The sequence below is a fragment of the Haliaeetus albicilla genome, chromosome 1 (assembly GCF_947461875.1).
Source record: "Haliaeetus albicilla chromosome 1, bHalAlb1.1, whole genome shotgun sequence".
NCBI lineage: Eukaryota > Metazoa > Chordata > Aves > Accipitriformes > Accipitridae > Haliaeetus > Haliaeetus albicilla.
The window spans coordinates 82,462,169-82,478,482 of record NC_091483.1 but is presented as its reverse complement, the minus strand read 5'-3'; the positions used below and the strand labels follow the sequence as shown (position 1 = coordinate 82,478,482).

The 16,314-nt window shown below is 49.4% G+C and overlaps 1 protein-coding gene across 1 annotated transcript; it reads left to right on the top strand.

The window, feature by feature from the left end:
* Positions 1–671: 671 nt before the first annotated feature.
* Positions 672–10,272, top strand: LOC104314523 (5-hydroxytryptamine receptor 7). The gene is made up of 3 exons (XM_069796923.1): positions 672–767; positions 1,743–2,305; positions 9,387–10,272. Exons 2-3 carry the CDS (start codon positions 1,797–1,799, stop codon positions 10,156–10,158), a joined length of 1,281 nt encoding a protein of 426 aa, XP_069653024.1. The 5' UTR covers positions 672–767; positions 1,743–1,796; the 3' UTR covers positions 10,159–10,272.
* The last annotated feature ends 6,042 nt before the right edge of the window (positions 10,273–16,314 follow it).

Sequence of the window (16,314 nt, the reverse complement as noted above, 5' to 3'; positions counted from 1 at the left end):
CGCCCCGGGAGGAGCGAAGAGCGGCTGTCTGATGCCCTGGGTTGAAGTGCCGGGGCAATCCCAGCACCAAAGCGCCTGTGAAACGTTTGGCTGAGAGGGAAATGGAGATGGATCTCTGCATGCTTTTGCCTGGTTTGTTTAGTCTCTCTGTTTCGATTTTATTAGGGTAAGGGAAAGGCTCATCTTTAGGGATCTGCCTCTCCCTGGCTGTTTGCTGCTCTTTAATGCGGAGCTGAATGAATATGGGACCTCCTCTAAGCGGAGGGGGGGGTGGAAAAATGCATGAAGCAGGGAAAGAAACCCTTTCCTGTAAAAAAAAAAAAAAAAAAAGGGGGAGGGGGGAGGGAAAGAGCGCTCTGGAAATAGCCTTTCTCTGTACCCCTCTTCTTTACCCTGCCTGCTGGGTTTCAGCCTGCTCCTCCTGCGCCTGCACCGCAGGACTGCCTCCAAAAGCATCTTCGCAACTTCCAGCCTTTCCCTCGACATCCTCGCACACATCCCACCCCCTCCAACCCATCACTGCAGGGCTGGGGTGGCTGCAGGACCCGACCTGGACCCTTCCAATCCCTCCTCCCTGCTTTTTGCTTTTCCCTGGGGCTCTGAGGGAGCCAGGGACCAGCTGGGTCCCTGCCCGGGGGGAGGCGAGGGGAGGGTGAGAGGAGGGACCGGGGAGGGGACAAGGATGCTCCGGGGGTGGCTCTTTGCTTTCTTGCCTGCCCGGAGCTCGCAGGGGCTTGCTTGGAGGATGTCTCACCCCCTAAGCACAGGTAAATTTGGGAGCCACATCACCCCAGCCTGGGGTGGATGGGGGGGAGCTGCAAAAGGGAAGGGGGGGGGTGGAGGGGTTGCAGTCCTGCTTTGATTTAAAGACAACTCCCTTCAAGGGGAAAAAAGGGCTTTGAAAGAGAAAGAAGAGGATGCAGGTTGTGCATGATGCTTGGAGCCCTGCGTAGGGGTGAGCCTTGCCCTAAAGTTTCCCTGTTGATGGCTGGGAAATACTTACAGGGGTGAATAGCCGGGGGGGTGGGAGCGTGGTAGCTGCTCTCCGTGTATCTCTGCGATGTGTGCGGTGGTGATACTCCCAGCTCCGGGCATGGGTTGGGATGCCCTGACCGTGCGTGGTATACCCTGGGGGTGCTGCATGGGATGGATACGCTCCCACTGGGATCCGCAGCTCCGCACCGCGCTCCTGTGGGTATGTACGGTCGCGTGTTGCCGTTACACACCGTGTGCGTGGATTTACAGCCACAGCTTTGAAGTTTATGCGTTAACGCATGCGGGAGATGCGGCGGGTGATGCGTGCGCTGGCGTTTGTGGCTTGTGTTGTCACATACTCCGCTGCGATAGCCACATACGAGAACACGCGTGTGGTTGCATGGGATTTAAAGGTACGGACGCACGGGAGAAGTGCGAGAGCAGCAGCGCAGCTTGGCAGCGACGCATAATAACATGGGCAGTTATGATCCGCTGCTGTTATCCGTGCTCGTGGAAAAGCACGCAGGCGATGAGGAGCCGTTGCAGGCGGACTTGAGCAGCTTGTGCCCCTATAAAAGTGGAGAGGAGCTTTCTCTGAGCATCCTCCAGCAAACTGCATGTCTTTAAGCAGACTTGGGAAGCGGCTTCTTGCTAAGCACGTGAGATCCAGCCACAGCTTTGGGAGGCAAGAGCCGGGGGTGGTGGTGGGGGAGATGTTTGATTTTCTTACCCTGTTTGTAACAAAATGTTCCGGTTTGTCACTGGAGGTGTCATCGCCGGGAGAAAACTCGTGCCGTTGCCCGCCGCGGTGAGCTCGGAGCATGTTGCTAAGGGTCAGCCCCAGGCGATTTCTGGAGCACCATCTTCTCTTCGTGGAGAACGCAGAGCAGCAGCACCCGGCTCAGAAATTGCTCACGAATCCATTCATGACTGAGGAACCCTCCGTCCCAGCCGAGCCAGACCTGCCGTCCTCCAACCTCACCAACGCGACGGACTGCGGCGAGGAGATCTTGCTCTATGGGGACACCGAGAAGATCGTCATCGGAGCGGTGCTCTCCATCATCATCCTCATGACCATCGCCGGCAACGGGCTGGTCATCATCTCTGTGTGCATCGTCAAGAAGCTCCGTCAGCCTTCCAACTACCTGGTGGTGTCCCTCGCAGCTGCCGATCTGTCGGTGGCCTTCGCTGTCATGCCCTTCGTGACCATCACAGACCTGGTGGGGGGAGAGTGGCTCTTTGGGAAGGTTTTTTGCAACGTGTTTATCGCCATGGACGTTATGTGTTGCACCGCCTCCATCATGACCTTGTGCATCATCAGCGTGGACAGGTAAGGGAGGACAAGGCACCTGCCGTGTATTCGGGTGGTCTTGAATATAAGGGTGTTTCTGGAGGTTGAGGGCCACTAGAATCATGTTCCCAGTCGGATCAATGCTTCTGCATGTGTCTTTCGGGTGCGGAGGGCTTTCTGTAGGAATTAGGTGCCTCAGTTTCTTTGGAAGAGCTGGGCTTAAGGTGCGTTCTCAAGTAACTTCTCTAAGTTACTTGTTTAGTCCTCCCCCTCTAGGCAGCCGCTTCACATTGCTCTTCCTCGGCTTGAGGAACAGAGCCCAGAGGACAGACCCGTGACCTGACCTTCTCCATGGAAGGAGGCTGGACCATAAAATTATTCAAGAAAACAAACAAAAAAATCCTACCCCATGTGCACTTTGAAAATCCAGGTTATGGGGCTTCTGGAGCCTATTCCTATGGGATGCTCTGCTGCTCCCTAGACTTGTGCCTTGGCTAAGGGTGTTGGCAACTCCCCGACCCCATCCCGAGTCCCCAGAAACCCTGGTTTTGCACAAGGCATGCATTTGTGAGGATTTGCTGGCTTCAACTCCCACACCCGGGGTCGGGAGGGAAAGGCTAAGCCCGTCTGGCAAACTGGCAAGACTCGGGCAAGTCAGCACCTCCGTGGGTCTAATTATAGCAGCCTGCGTCATTAGGGACATTGCGCTGATGAGCCGGTGGGCCAGATCCAGATCTGACGTGCACGCTGGCTTTCTCGGGGGGGGGGGGGGGGGGGGGGGGGGTTGGTTTGGGTTTACGCTGGCACCACTGAGCCGGGCTGGTTTGTGATAAGCAGCTCAGGGAAGGGAGACAGCCGACGAGGTGAGTCGGCTGTGCCACCTCCCTGGTCACCCTCCCCAGGTGTGAAACGGGGTGACAAAGCAGAAAAGACAGAGAAAATCCTGGTGGTGATGCTTGATCTTACCCCCACCCCCCCAGCAAGCAAACAGCAAGTCTTGCTCTGAAGCCCTGGTCCCCGCCACTGCTCCCCTACGAGCTGCCTTTTGCTCCACAGCCCTGATCAGCTCAGCGCTGCTGGTTACAAAGCAAAATCGCTCCCAGGCCCCACGAAGAGGTCCAACTCTTCTGCTGTACTTGCTTTGTTTTAATAAAAAGCCTGTTTGTAAAAAAGCAGGTGTGTTCAGAGCTGACAGGAGCCTGTCTCTGTTAGAGGGAAGAGATTAAATGCAGTAATGGAATATATCAATGCTTCCTCTTGATGAGTGAGGAGCAGGGGAGCAGCTACACACTAATCAGATTGGCTTTGCTTTAAAAATTTCCCTTCCCTTCCCTTCCCCACCGATCCCATCCCATCCCTTGGAGAAAGACTCTTCCAAACATGCAAACAAATAGGACAGGCCTTTCACAAAACTCATTGCAATTGATTCCACTTGTTCATCACTTCTCTCTCGCCCAATGTCACTGCTCCCGTGAGCAGACCAAAATCCGAGGACGCCGTGCGGGCAGGTGTCTGGGGTTGAGGTTGATTTGTCTTTCCCCGTTGAAACGGGACCGGGCGGGCTGTTTCTGGGGAGGTGCGGACACCGGCATGGAGGGGTCCACATGCGCTGAGGCTGAATCCTGGATGGTGCTGAGGGCCGTAGGGAAGGCAGTGGGGAGGAAACTGCTCCGTGTGGAATGGACAGGAGTTGCATCTGCATAACTGAAATCTGTGGCTTAAATGGGAGCAGCCCTATGGCTGCTCTAAGTTGCACCCACTGGTCATAGAGCCAAGGAGGATCTCTTTTAACCGGGTGATGCTGCAGGCACTTGTGGGTACACTTTTTGTGTCTCCAGCAACCCCCCCACCTCTCCGGGGGACCGTCTCTGCCCAGCTCACCCCGACGAGCTTGGCAAGGCTCAGAGGAGCCCAGGAGTGGGGCAGCTTCAGGTCCCTGCTGCAAAACTCATGCTGCCAGTGCTGAGCTGCAGGGAGGGAAAACCATCCCACCCCACAGGGCCACATCTCACATGGCTCTCAAACACCTACTCACCTCCGCTGCACCTTCTCTGGCTGCTGGCCATGCAAACCCCACCGTCCTTTTTGGAAGTCGGAGAGGAAAAAGGAGCTGCAGCAAAGGAAATGATGGAGGGAGCAGGTTGCTTCAGAGCTCTCAGCAGGGTGACGGAGGAAAAACCTGCGATACAAGAGGCTGCCACAGAACTTGAGTCTTCTGGCACGGGCTTGTTCTTCAGGTGTGTTTGCGCATGGACTGCACTGTGCTGGGAGCTCAGCTGGGCTGCAGCATCCCTATTTTCTCCCAGACCGTCACACCCTCCCCCCAATCCCTGATGGGGAAGTTGAGCAGTTAGAGGGCAATTGCTCGAGATGAATTTCTAGCCAGGAAAAGAGAAAAAGAGCAAAGGTTGTAATTTGAGGAGAAGGAGGACTGGCAGGGCAGAGGGAAGGGGATGGGTAGTCCTTCCAGTTGTGTCCACCTCGGCTCTGGGTGGGAGGACGGGCATGCTGCAAGTGCAGGGGGGCTGGCGGGCTCAGTCCATGCTGGGGCTTGAAGAGGGAATGGGAATAATTGGGATGTCCTCTGATGCACAAAGGAGGAGTGGGTGACTGGGGCACCGTCCTGCTGCTTTCTGCCTCCAGGGTCCCCAGGAACAGGCTGTGAGTTGTGTGAATTATCCCAGGGCAGTATCTCAAGCATCCTGTAAGTCATCATTCCTCCACATCAACCCATCATCCTCACTGCTCCTACAAGGCAGTTGATGGAGGTGGATTGAGGGAGAGCATGGATCCAGGACCACGCCTGGATCTCCACCTCTCCCCAAACTTGGGATGGGCAGGATTTTTGCTTAACTCCTGATGGAACCATCTCCAAAAGCACACTTTTCGGTTTCTATACTGATATAAAGCAAAGCCAATCACAAAGCTAAAGCAAAAGGGTAGCTGAGTTTGCAGAGAGCCTGAAACACCTGCTCCAAAAGAGATGAAATGGTTGTTCTTCTCAATGAGGTGTTTGCTGAAATTTCCCCTAGTGACGGTTGCAAGCTGTTCCTCCTGCCCTGCAAGAAAGAAGAGGAACAGCACTGGTGCTTCTCGGAAGTATAAATATCTCTTCTAGTTCTGTCCTGAATGCCAACTTGGTCAGCACTGTCAGGCAGCTGCCTGTTTCTGCCAAAGAGGAGGTTGCATTTTTATTGATGGCTGAAGTGTCCTCGTATTCTGGTTAGCTTACATATAAAAGATGCTTGGTTTGCCCAAGATGATGAGTACTATTAAAACGTAGGCTGCTATTATTGATTATTAATGCAGAGCGCTTTCTAAAAGCCTCTTGATTGAAGCTGGTAGAACTGATCTTGTCTGAAGGGAGATTTGATTGATTTTCCTTTAAATCAAAAAAGAAAAATGCTGGAAACATCCGTTTTTCTCTTACATTTTTCATACATAAAAGCCTGCCAGTGTTATAGATTCTTTAATGTCACAAAACAACAGCAAAAAAACCCATGTTGGCTGTCCAGCTTTTGATGAAGCTCTCCATAAAAATGCCAAGCAGCTAACTAAAGAAGCTCCCCGAACCCCAGGTATCACTTCAGGTTTTCCTCATGGAGAAAAAAGTCTCCATCCATTTCCCAGCCAGCCCCGCTGGGGCTTTCCCATCTCCCTGGCAAGTATTTTCTACCCAAAATCAGATTATATGCTCCAAATTGGCATCACCCTCAGTAAAAAGGATGCCTCGCGAAAGAGTCGGTGGGATGAAACCTGCACAGCATTTTGCTGGATTGCCTTTCCCGTGTCCTTCATCTGAACGTGTCCCAGGCCAGGTAAATCCCTGCATTGTATCTCCAGCGACCTGGGATGCATCCCTGGGATGCTCCCACCAGTCCTGGCTTAGGGCATGGGCAGACGAAGCCCCAGGTAGCTGCAGCCTCCAGCTGCCCTTTGCATCCTCCACCTGCAGGATCCCTCTCCTTCAGCAGGATGGGGCAGGAATAGCATCGGCTTGGAATTCAGGTATGGAGCTTATATTTGGCCCAGAGGAGGCATGGGACTGTGGTAAAACAATAGGGTCCGGGAAATCCCAATTCTGGACTCATTTGGGCTTAGCCAACCTGTGTGAGCAGAGATTTCGTCCTTTCCTGTTTCACCAGCTGCAGAATGGAGATAGGGGCACCTTGGATAGGCTTTGTTTTTCTTTATTATTTAATCCCTGAGATAAGGATTCAACAATTACCGTGGAGCGTAGAATAAATGTGCTGAATTGGCTCGTCCGTGGGGTTGATGGTGGAGCCCAGCCTGGGGCAGGTCTCCCACCCCGTGGTCAGGGTTTGGGCTGCCCAGGCATCCGCGGGAGCGAGAATGTGGAAAGAGTTTATCATACAAGGAACGAGTGGCCACACAATCAGCTTTGCACTGCAGGGGTCCTGCAAAGCCACAGAAATTGCACACAAGCTGCTCTGGGAACTGGCTTTTGTTGCCCGATTACCACTAAATTTGATTAACAACAAGACACACACACACCAAAAAAAAAAAAAAAAAAAATCAAAGCAAGAGCATTTGATTCAAATTTCATTGCATGTCTGCGCAATCTCACCTCCCGCACTGCTGTAAATGCTGGCCTATTTTGAGGTCTTCCTGCTCTCATCAAAATTATAAGCAAAGACCTCAAACCAGCCCCATTTCCTCCAGCAGTGACTGCACAAGGCACCCACAGATGAAATGTGTCAGCTTTGCCTGCTTTGTAAATCTTGTCACTGTGCATTTTGCTTTGCTAGTGTGTAAATTCCTTGAAGTTTCAGCAAATCCCGAGAGGATCGGCTTCTAAAGAAAACCCAGTAATAGCATAATAAAGTATATCACACAACACAGCATATATTAGTTTGCGAAGTTCTCGGCTTGGATATAGAGAGGAGTGATTTTTGGGTGCTGAATTTGGAAATTCAACAGCAGGGCATGGTTTTCTCCCAGCCTAGAGGATATCAAGTCTGTTCTCCCTCCATAGCCCCTTCCTACAGCAGAAGGGATATTTGGCAGCATCCCTCCAGCTGGCTCCCACCCATCTCTCTGAGACCCGATCTCCCAGCCAGGCTCATCACTTCTCGCTGTGCTCAGCCCAGGTAGGAAGGAGGAGATGGTATGTTTTGGAAGAACAGCACCCAAAGCCTGTCCTGCTGTCCAACCTCCATCTCCCCAGGTCTCCTCCTTCATAGGCACTGCTGGGTGTTCAAGCACCATAGGTGGTCACGGAAAGTCTTGCTTGGTTTTTGTGGCAAAGGCCAGCTGAAGAAAATACAGAGGAAAACAGGAGGAGAATAACTCAGTGAATGAATTCAAATTCATTTTATCAGGGAGTCAGGGGAGAATGCTTTGGGCTTTGAATTCATTTAGTATTCGGGAGGGGAGGAGGAATTGTATTAGTTTTTTATTTTATTTCCATCATCTTCCAATCTTGGGGGAGGATCTGGAAAAGGGAAATAATCAGGGAAGAAAAAAATCTCCTAACACCTACGATGAGACTGATTGTCAGAAAAAAGTAACGATACAACAGTGGTAAAATTCTCTACAGAAATTTCCCCTTTTGGCAGAAAAGCCTGTTCTGTCCTTGAACAGCTTTCAGCAAAAGGTATTTATACAACTGCTCTTCTCACTGCCCCTCTGGACTGACAGTTTATCCAAGAACAATTGAGAGGTGATGTGATCCTGTCTAAAAATGGCTACAAATTCCCGACAGCAGGCAAGTTTTAATCAAAAAGGCTATAGCATAAAGGAAATCCATATGACCAACTAGAGGTTTTTGCTGGATTGATTGAGACTGAATAGCAGGCAGAGGATTTTCAGTGGGAACATTGGCTGACAGTGGCCAACTCCTTCCTGATTTATTAGTTTACAACTGTAATTTATCAACTGACAGCTGACACAATTTCTTAGTCACGAACCCTCTCAGTCAAGGCTGGGGATGGCTCAAAATTACACCCCGTAGTCTAACCAGGAGCTGATGGTTGATGCAGTCTCCAGCTCCTTTCAGCCAAGCTAAGAAGGTAAGTTCTAACTCCAGGCATCAGGATTTATGAATTGGTGGGTCACCACGTGCTTTTGGGATCTCCTACTCAGAGCTTCTTTCATTTTACTCTCAAGGAAGGGCTGGACACCATCACTTCAGGAGCTATGGGCCGTGAAAGGGAGCAGACTGGTCCAGCTGTTTGTCTCTCTTCTGTCTTGGTTTCCAGAGGTCGTCTCCAGTAGATGTTGCAGGAACCTGTAGGTTTGTCCTAATACTGCAGCCTGGATGGGGAGGGGAGTGATGGGGTGTCCCGTGGTCTCCCATGGGTGCCACTGCTGCAAAATGCAAACGCACGGTCCAGCGGCTGAAAGGTGTGAGTCAACAGCTGACTTGCACCGCGGTCCGTCACCCGATCACTGGCGTTGCTTTCTGTGCCCACCCAGACACATCCTTCAGTCTTCCTAAAGGCAGGAGTGCTCCTTGCTCGCACACTGCCTCAGGAGCGTCTCAGCTGCAGGTTGTATTTCTGCCTCGAGTTCCCAAGTTGCCTGGACAAATAAGAGCGGGGTGCTGCCCTTCCCACTTCCCATTAAACACCAGTTTGAATCTGTTCATTTCATCTGGAGTCAGTCCTGAGGTACCCTGGTGGAAGTATTACTCTGCGGATCACCCACCCCACTCCTGGGTCTTTCCCTGGGAGGGCAACAGTCTGGAGTAAGTTACGTGCCATGGCTGGAAGTTGTTGCATGTTCTCTGTACAAACTAGTTCTGGTGAAAAACTAAGCTTTTCTTTTAAGCATATTTATTCCCCAGGAAACCATGTGGAGCTCGGACTGCACTCTGCAGTTAAATGACATCTCTTGTCAGGCATGGGGTGGTTGCAAGAAAGCAGAGGGGAATAGTCAAAAACAGGGTATTTAGGCAAGAGAGCTGGAATGCGTTTCACAGACAATACTGCAGCTGCACGTCCCTGGGAAAATTTTCATTTGGGTAATTCATTTCTTGCCCCCCTCCAGGGCCAAAATTCTCCTGTGATGGGGCATTAACAGCTGATTAGGAATGAAAAACAACACTCACACCTTGCAACCCTCCTAACCCTTTGCAACTCTTCTGTTTTTTTTCCAGGTATCTGGGTATCACTCGGCCGCTGACATACCCCGTGAGACAAAATGGGAAGCTGATGGCCAAGATGGTCTTCATCGTTTGGCTCCTATCCGCCTCCATCACCCTTCCTCCTCTTTTTGGCTGGGCCAAGAATGTCACTGTGGAAAGAGTCTGTCTCATCAGCCAGGATTTTGGGTACACCGTCTACTCCACGGGCGTTGCCTTCTACATCCCCATGGCGGTGATGCTCGTCATGTACAGCCGGATCTACAAAGCCGCCAAGGTCAGCGCCGAGAAGCACCGCTTCATGAACTTCCCCAAGCACTACGAAGAGGAGGGCGTCTACTGCCTGGAGACCTCCAGCCGGAGCCACCACAGCTCTAAGCGTACCAAAGCGGTAGAGGAATGCGCCACGCTCTCCAAACTGCTCCGGCAAGACCGAAAAAACATTTCCATCTTCAAACGGGAGCAGAAAGCAGCCAGGACCCTCGGCATTATCGTGGGGGCGTTCACGTTTTGCTGGCTGCCGTTCTTCCTGATGTCAACGGCTCGGCCTTTCATCTGCGGCATCCGCTGCAGCTGCATGCCCCTGCGGCTGGAGAGGACTCTGCTCTGGCTGGGATACACCAACTCCCTCATCAACCCCTTGATCTATGCTTTCTTTAACCGAGACTTGAGGACTACTTTCTGGAACCTCCTGAGGTGCAGGTACAGGAACATCAACAGGAGGCTCTCTGCCGCCAGCATGCACGAGGCCCTGAAAGCCACGGAGAGGCACGAATGCATCCTGTAGAGCCGCGTCCTCTCGCTCAGTGCCTGACCGACAAATTCCTGCCTCTCCATTTCAGGTTCCTTGCTTCCCTTGCCTCTCGGGGCTGGCAGAAACCATGCGTGCCGTTGTCTCCCCTGCCAGGCACCACCGCTGAGAGTGACACCCCTTCCCCTCGTCCCGGGAGAGGCTGCGGTTCTCCTTGCCTTGGGAACAAGTGGGCGAACCTTCCTTCTCACCATGTCCCAGGTGGGAGCTGAAAAGCCGTGAGCAAGACCTGGGGGGTCCAAGGTCTACCACTGACTGTGGGCAAGTCACACCACCTTTCTGTGCCTCAGTTTCCCCATCTGTCTAAAAAAAAAAAAAAAAAAAAAAGGAAAAGAAACCCTCCCAACCAAACAACCAAACCCTAAAAACTTGATAAGACTGTGGCTCTCCACCTTCGAAAAGGGCTCTAAGGTCTGTGGAGGGCACACAATATACTATGTAAAGATGATGTTGGCTGCGCTTCTCTATCGAATATGACAGCAGCTATAGGCTCCGTTGTAGATCCAAGCACTCATGCCATCCCAGCTTATACGAACTCTTTCCACTGATGTAATTGCATTTTACACACTGAGCTCATGTGTCCAGGTTTGCACGTCAGAGCAGTAATACCAATGACCCCGTTTCCCCTCACACTGTAGCACTGCAGCACTTGAGAGGCACACTTGCAGAACGAAACACAAATGAACGTGACGTTTCCTTTATGGTTGGATAAGGAAGTCCAACGGCCTCCTCATCAGGGCAATGACCAGTGAGCAAAGACAGTTATGTTTATTGGGTTGTACTGTAATTCATTCTCAGACAACTGATGTATGTTCATAATTTGTGGCTAATTGACTCCATAAAAGCACGCTTTGGTTGACAACAGAAAAAAGTATATAATTTCTCTGACAGCTTTACAGTGTTTCAGTATGATGTCCAGCAAGCTTGAAAAAAATACACTAAATGATGTATCCTTTTTTTTTTAAAAAAAAAAAAAAGCCTGGTTTCCTTATTTTGGTGTAGACTCTTTGGTCACTGACTTTAAAGCATCTCTTTACTTCTATGTGGTGGTGGGACTTGTCCTGCTGTAGTCCTCTTTGCTCCTGACCAACCTTATTGTGTCAACCTTGCTTTGCAACCCCACAGACTCTTGCCTGTTTGTAGGTGTCTGCTTCATGGAGTCAGTTGTTTGAACATCTCCTATCCGGGTTTTCTTGTCAAAGCCGAACTGTTCAGAGGCTCAGGAAAGGGGTTTGTAGTCTTCCCCCCACTACAGATTTTCTTTATCAAGCAAGAGTATATAAGTGGTGGTAGTCCCATCTTTTGCAACATCATGCAGTATGATGCCCCCATGCATAGCTAAGTTGGCTGTCTGCTGGCATGGCTTGTCTTAGCGATCAAGATTTCTCCTGTGAAATCTTTTGTGTTCTCACTTCTCCTCTATTTAATAGCCATTTATATTGTGTTTCTTTTTACACTTGTTTTTTCTAGAGATGCCCGACATGGCCTCCCATTTAGACTGGTGATTCACAGCAGGGAAACTGGCTCAAGCCCACTGGGAATGTCCCAGGGGAATCAGAGGTTGGGCACAAGAACAGCAATGTGTCCAGATGCTCTCCAAGCTCATATCCTCACAGCTAGAGCCAGAATTGCACACAGGAGCAGGGGAGCTTGCTGTAGCTGTTGTATGGGCCTCCAGCGGGGAAATGCTTAAAGATGAGACAGCAAAGAGATTTGAAGGAGGACCTAGTCAGGAGGGATCCCACAGGTTTAGCTGGAGCCCTGCTTCCCCTGCTATCCCATGCAGGAGCTTTTTGAAGAGCAGCAAGTGCTTCTGCTAAGATGGTTAACAGCTTCCTATCTCTCTCCCACGGTTTGCTACCTCCAGTTGTATGTTGGTGTTGGGTTTGTGCAAGGTTACCTGGACCAGGCTGTCTGCTGAAGGCAGAGCATCGCGCGCCTTGCGGCCGCATTCAGTCCCCAGCCCCTCCTGCTCAGAAGCTGCTATTGCTGTCCAGGACCAACACAAATCCAGCCTTGCTGAACTGTCTAGAATGCATGCCAGCAGTGAGGACCTGTCCTCCACCATTCTGCCAAAGACGCACGCTATTGCCCAGGGAAACTCGAGTGGTGTCCCTGGGGTGCCCCATGGTCTCGCATCCTGCAACCCAGAGACCCCACCAACACAACGAGGCAGAAGGCATGAGCGTACCCTCATGTTGTTGCCACATGAACTGGTGCTAAACCTTGCCACGACCTCTCTACGTTCCCTCGACGGTGTACGTTCACCTCAGTGCACTTGCTACTCATCATCCTTCCCCAGCTTGCTTGCAACTTCTCACGACGCTTCTGCTTCCAAGCCCATACAATAAGTCCTCATCCACCACACCTCTAGGGCACAGTCTGACCGCCCATCTCAGGACCTGCTTAACAAAAACAACCCTTTTCCTCCCAGAAAACACTTTGGGCCATCATGCCCTCTGTCACAACGTCTTAGCAGCAGCTGGTCGCTGGCTCTGGCCTGCCATAGGGACATGAAGTTCCTGCAGGGTCTGATTTTTTTTCCCTGGGCTCCCCCAGCTCCTTCCCTGCCATGGAGCTAATGGTGCCCTTTTGACAGAGCTGTCTGGATTAAAACTAACCAGCTGCTAATTCAGACTCTCGTCTGGATGTGAAAGCCCCAAGACAGCCCATTTCTTATTCAGCACATAACAAAAGAGTGTGGTCTGTTCTGCTGCAGTATATTTATAAGCCTAAGGCCATAGTGGCATGGTTTTACTTATTATTTGCTCTATTAGGGGTTCTTCAACTGCCTTCAGAATTCATAGTCTTGTTTAATTCCACTTAACATCCCTATTCTGATGGTATTTCTAGCACTGCTTAAAAGTGTTCTGCAGAAGAGCTATGAAACAGAGTTTGAGCCCTTTAAGTGAAGTCATACGAACACTGTTTTTTTCTGTTTTGATGGTTCTTCCAGGATAAAAAAAGAGTAGGGGAAAGATTATGATTCTGGATGATCCAAACCCCAAACTTCTCCTAAGCAAGGAATCAAGCAAAATGGTTCATTTATCTTAAAAATCAATGTTTTCTTTGACTCAGAATTGAATGTTTTGTTTCACTAAAGGCTTATCTGATCATCTTTTTTTTTCTTCTTATATTTTCATTTTAAGCTGTAGTTGTGTTTAAAAGAAAAGCTTTGTTCCCAGAAACAATTCCAGAAGTTTGCATCCAATAATATTTAAACATGATAGCATCACTAAAACAAAACATTTTGCTCAAAATATAATGAGGTAGCTTGCATGATTTTTCCAGTAGTTATCATCTCAGGCTGTGAGATATCAGCTTAAACTCTTACTTTTTAACTCTCCCAGATTAAATTGTGTTTAGGTTACATAAAATAATGTGCATCCAAAGACACCATGGCCTTTTCCACACACGAGTGAGCCTCAACCATTTAGTTAAGCCAGTCAAGACAGGAATCAATACATTTGGCATCTGGAAGAAAAAAAAAAGCTTAAAATAAATCTGAGCCATTTTGAAACTGAATTTAGTGCACAGGCATTTGCCTAACCAAACTATGTGAGATTTAAGAGAAATTAGTTCTGTAAAACTCCATGTTTAAGCAAAAATCTGAGCTCATGGAGAAAAGTATCCATTTAAGAGGACAAGAGAAACTTTTTGTGGGCTATAAGAGAGTCTCAGCAGACTAGCAGCAACACAGTAGAAAAGAATGAGGAGCCTCAGGCAGAGAAAATCGTAGTAATTCAGGCATAAAACAAGTAGGTCTCAAGTCAGCTTTTTATTCCACTCCGCGTGCAGGGGAAATACATGCAGAAACACAGGCAGAAGTGATCTGGGGAGAAAAGACTGTTTTGACAAACCCCTACGGCCGCCCCAGCTGGCGTTTGGAAGTTTTTGATAACGACATTGAGCAAAGCCAGGCGAGATCAGCTAGAGATGTAACAAAAAGCCCAAGGCAGTAGAAGCCTGTGTCTCTTCCCAAAGAAGGTGAAACCTCCCCGCTCTCTGAAATCAGCACTTTGTGGATGGGTTTGGCTGCCAGAGACGCATGCCGGAGATTTGCACCGACAGCTCAGCAAAACCTCCACGTTCTTCATCTCCGCTTGGGTCCTGCCATCTCTACCATCTCCGGACAACAATTTAATATTAAGACAGCTGTACCACATAAGACTGGAAGCTGATCTAGCCCAGGATCCTACCTGGAACAGAGACCAGTGGTGGATTCTTACAGAGATAGACCAGCAAAGCTGCTGTGGTATCCTTCCTTGTCCCAGCAATTAAAGGTTCAGCAATTTGCTGAGCCAGAAGCATTCTTGTAGCATTTAATAACCTCCAACGGGTGCTTTTCTTCTAACTTATTTATGTTTTTCCCACTCTGCCATCCTGAGGCAATGAGTTCCACAATTTAATTACTTTCCAGTTGAAGAACTATCTCCTTTCACTCATTTCAAACGTGCCATCTGCTGAGCTCATTAGGAGCTGGCTAATCCTTACATTAGAAAGAATAAATGATCATCCCTATTCACCCTCTCCAGGCCAGTTATGGTTTGGTAGACCTCTGCCATATTCTTCTCTTTGAAATAAAGAGTCTATCATCTAGCCCACAAGTCCTTCTCCAACAGCGGACATATGGAGATGCCTTGGGAAGAATATTAGAACAAAAACAGTCTGGATCATATGCCTTCCCACCCTCCACTGCTTTCAAAGCATCCAACCATTTTTAGTCCAGGAAATTCCCCACTTAAACATGGTTTCTATGCAAGCCTCAGTGTAACCCCCTGCTTTTCCACAGGCAAATGCCAAATCTTGCATCTGGGACTGGATAACCTCATGTAACAGCCCAGGCTGGGGCACCTGGCAGAGCAGGACCAGGTGCCCAGGGCACTGCTGAGCTTGGCAAGGAGAAGGCTAAGGGGAGAGCTAATGGTGGGCAACCAGTGCCTTGAGGCACAGGGAACACGGGGGCAGACTCACCCAGAGAGGTGGGGGAATCTCCTTCTTCGGAGATATTCAAACCTCAGCGGGATCAGGCCTTGAGCAACCTGATCTACCTCTGAAGCTGTCTTTGCTTTGAGCATGTCATTGGTTCAGAAACCTCCGGGTTTCTCTTCCAACTTCAGTATTTTGTTATTTGGATGATTTGTCTAGTTTCCCACTCAAACTTATGTAAATATTTATCATCCATATTTTTTGGCAAGACGATCTACAGATCTCCTACCTGCCATGTGAAAAACCTCCTTCTATTTTGAACCTTCCAGTAGCATTTAAGTTGCATGTCTAATAAAACTCACAGTCAGCCATGCAACACTTTCCACCTGCATTCTTATCTAAGAAATGGTTTTCTTTTGTTTGTTTTATTGCCATTTTAATCTGGACATATTTTATGTTCACCATGCAAGTTCCTCAGTTGCCTGACTATTCCTTTTCTCCATCTTGTGCATCAGTCTGAGATAGAGCTTAAGCAAAACCCCAATAACACCAAGTGAATGGGCAAGCCACTGTTATAAAGTCATCTTGTGGCGCATAATTAAGGCAACAGGTGGCTATTTCCAGCTCTTCTCAGCACTGGTACGCAGGGAAGGAAACAGGCTCTGCTCTGCTCAGACAGTTCCACTTTCTTTTAATGACTACAAGATCTTTCACATAGAACATACAATTTCAGAAGAAATCAAGGAAGTGGGAGTTGAAAGATGATATTGTACAAATGCCTTATTCTGTGAATTGCTGAATATATCTTGCAAACAGACGGTTTCCTTTAGCTCTCTTTGGTTGCATCAATACTCCCTGGGTCAACCTTGCACTTGGCCCCTTGGTCATCCAGGTGCACACCCATTTACAACACACAAAACCTCCTATCATCTGGGTTGTTTCCACGTGTTTCCTATTTGAGATATCATCTGCTTCCCTGTTACAAGAATATCACAGCTCTCTTAAAACAAAAAGCGGAGAGGCAGCATCTCCTGTAGAAATATAACCCCAGGAAGGGTCTTCTAGCTCTATGATGGAGCACGTGAACGCAAGAGGTCTCATGAAAACATCTGACCCTGGGGTGAAAGGAACAGCTCATAGATGGTGGCAACTGGACGAGGGTAGGATTTGCTGGTGATGGACATGAATAGGGTCCCTGGGTAG

Coding starts and splice junctions, on each gene's coding strand:
- LOC104314523 (XM_069796923.1), top strand. CDS start 1,797: ATGTTGCTAAGGGTCAGCCCCAGGCGATTTCTGGAGCACCATCTTCTC. Junction 2,306..9,386: donor TGCATCATCAGCGTGGACAG/GTAAGGGAGGAC, acceptor TTTTTTTTCCAG/GTATCTGGGTATCACTCGGC.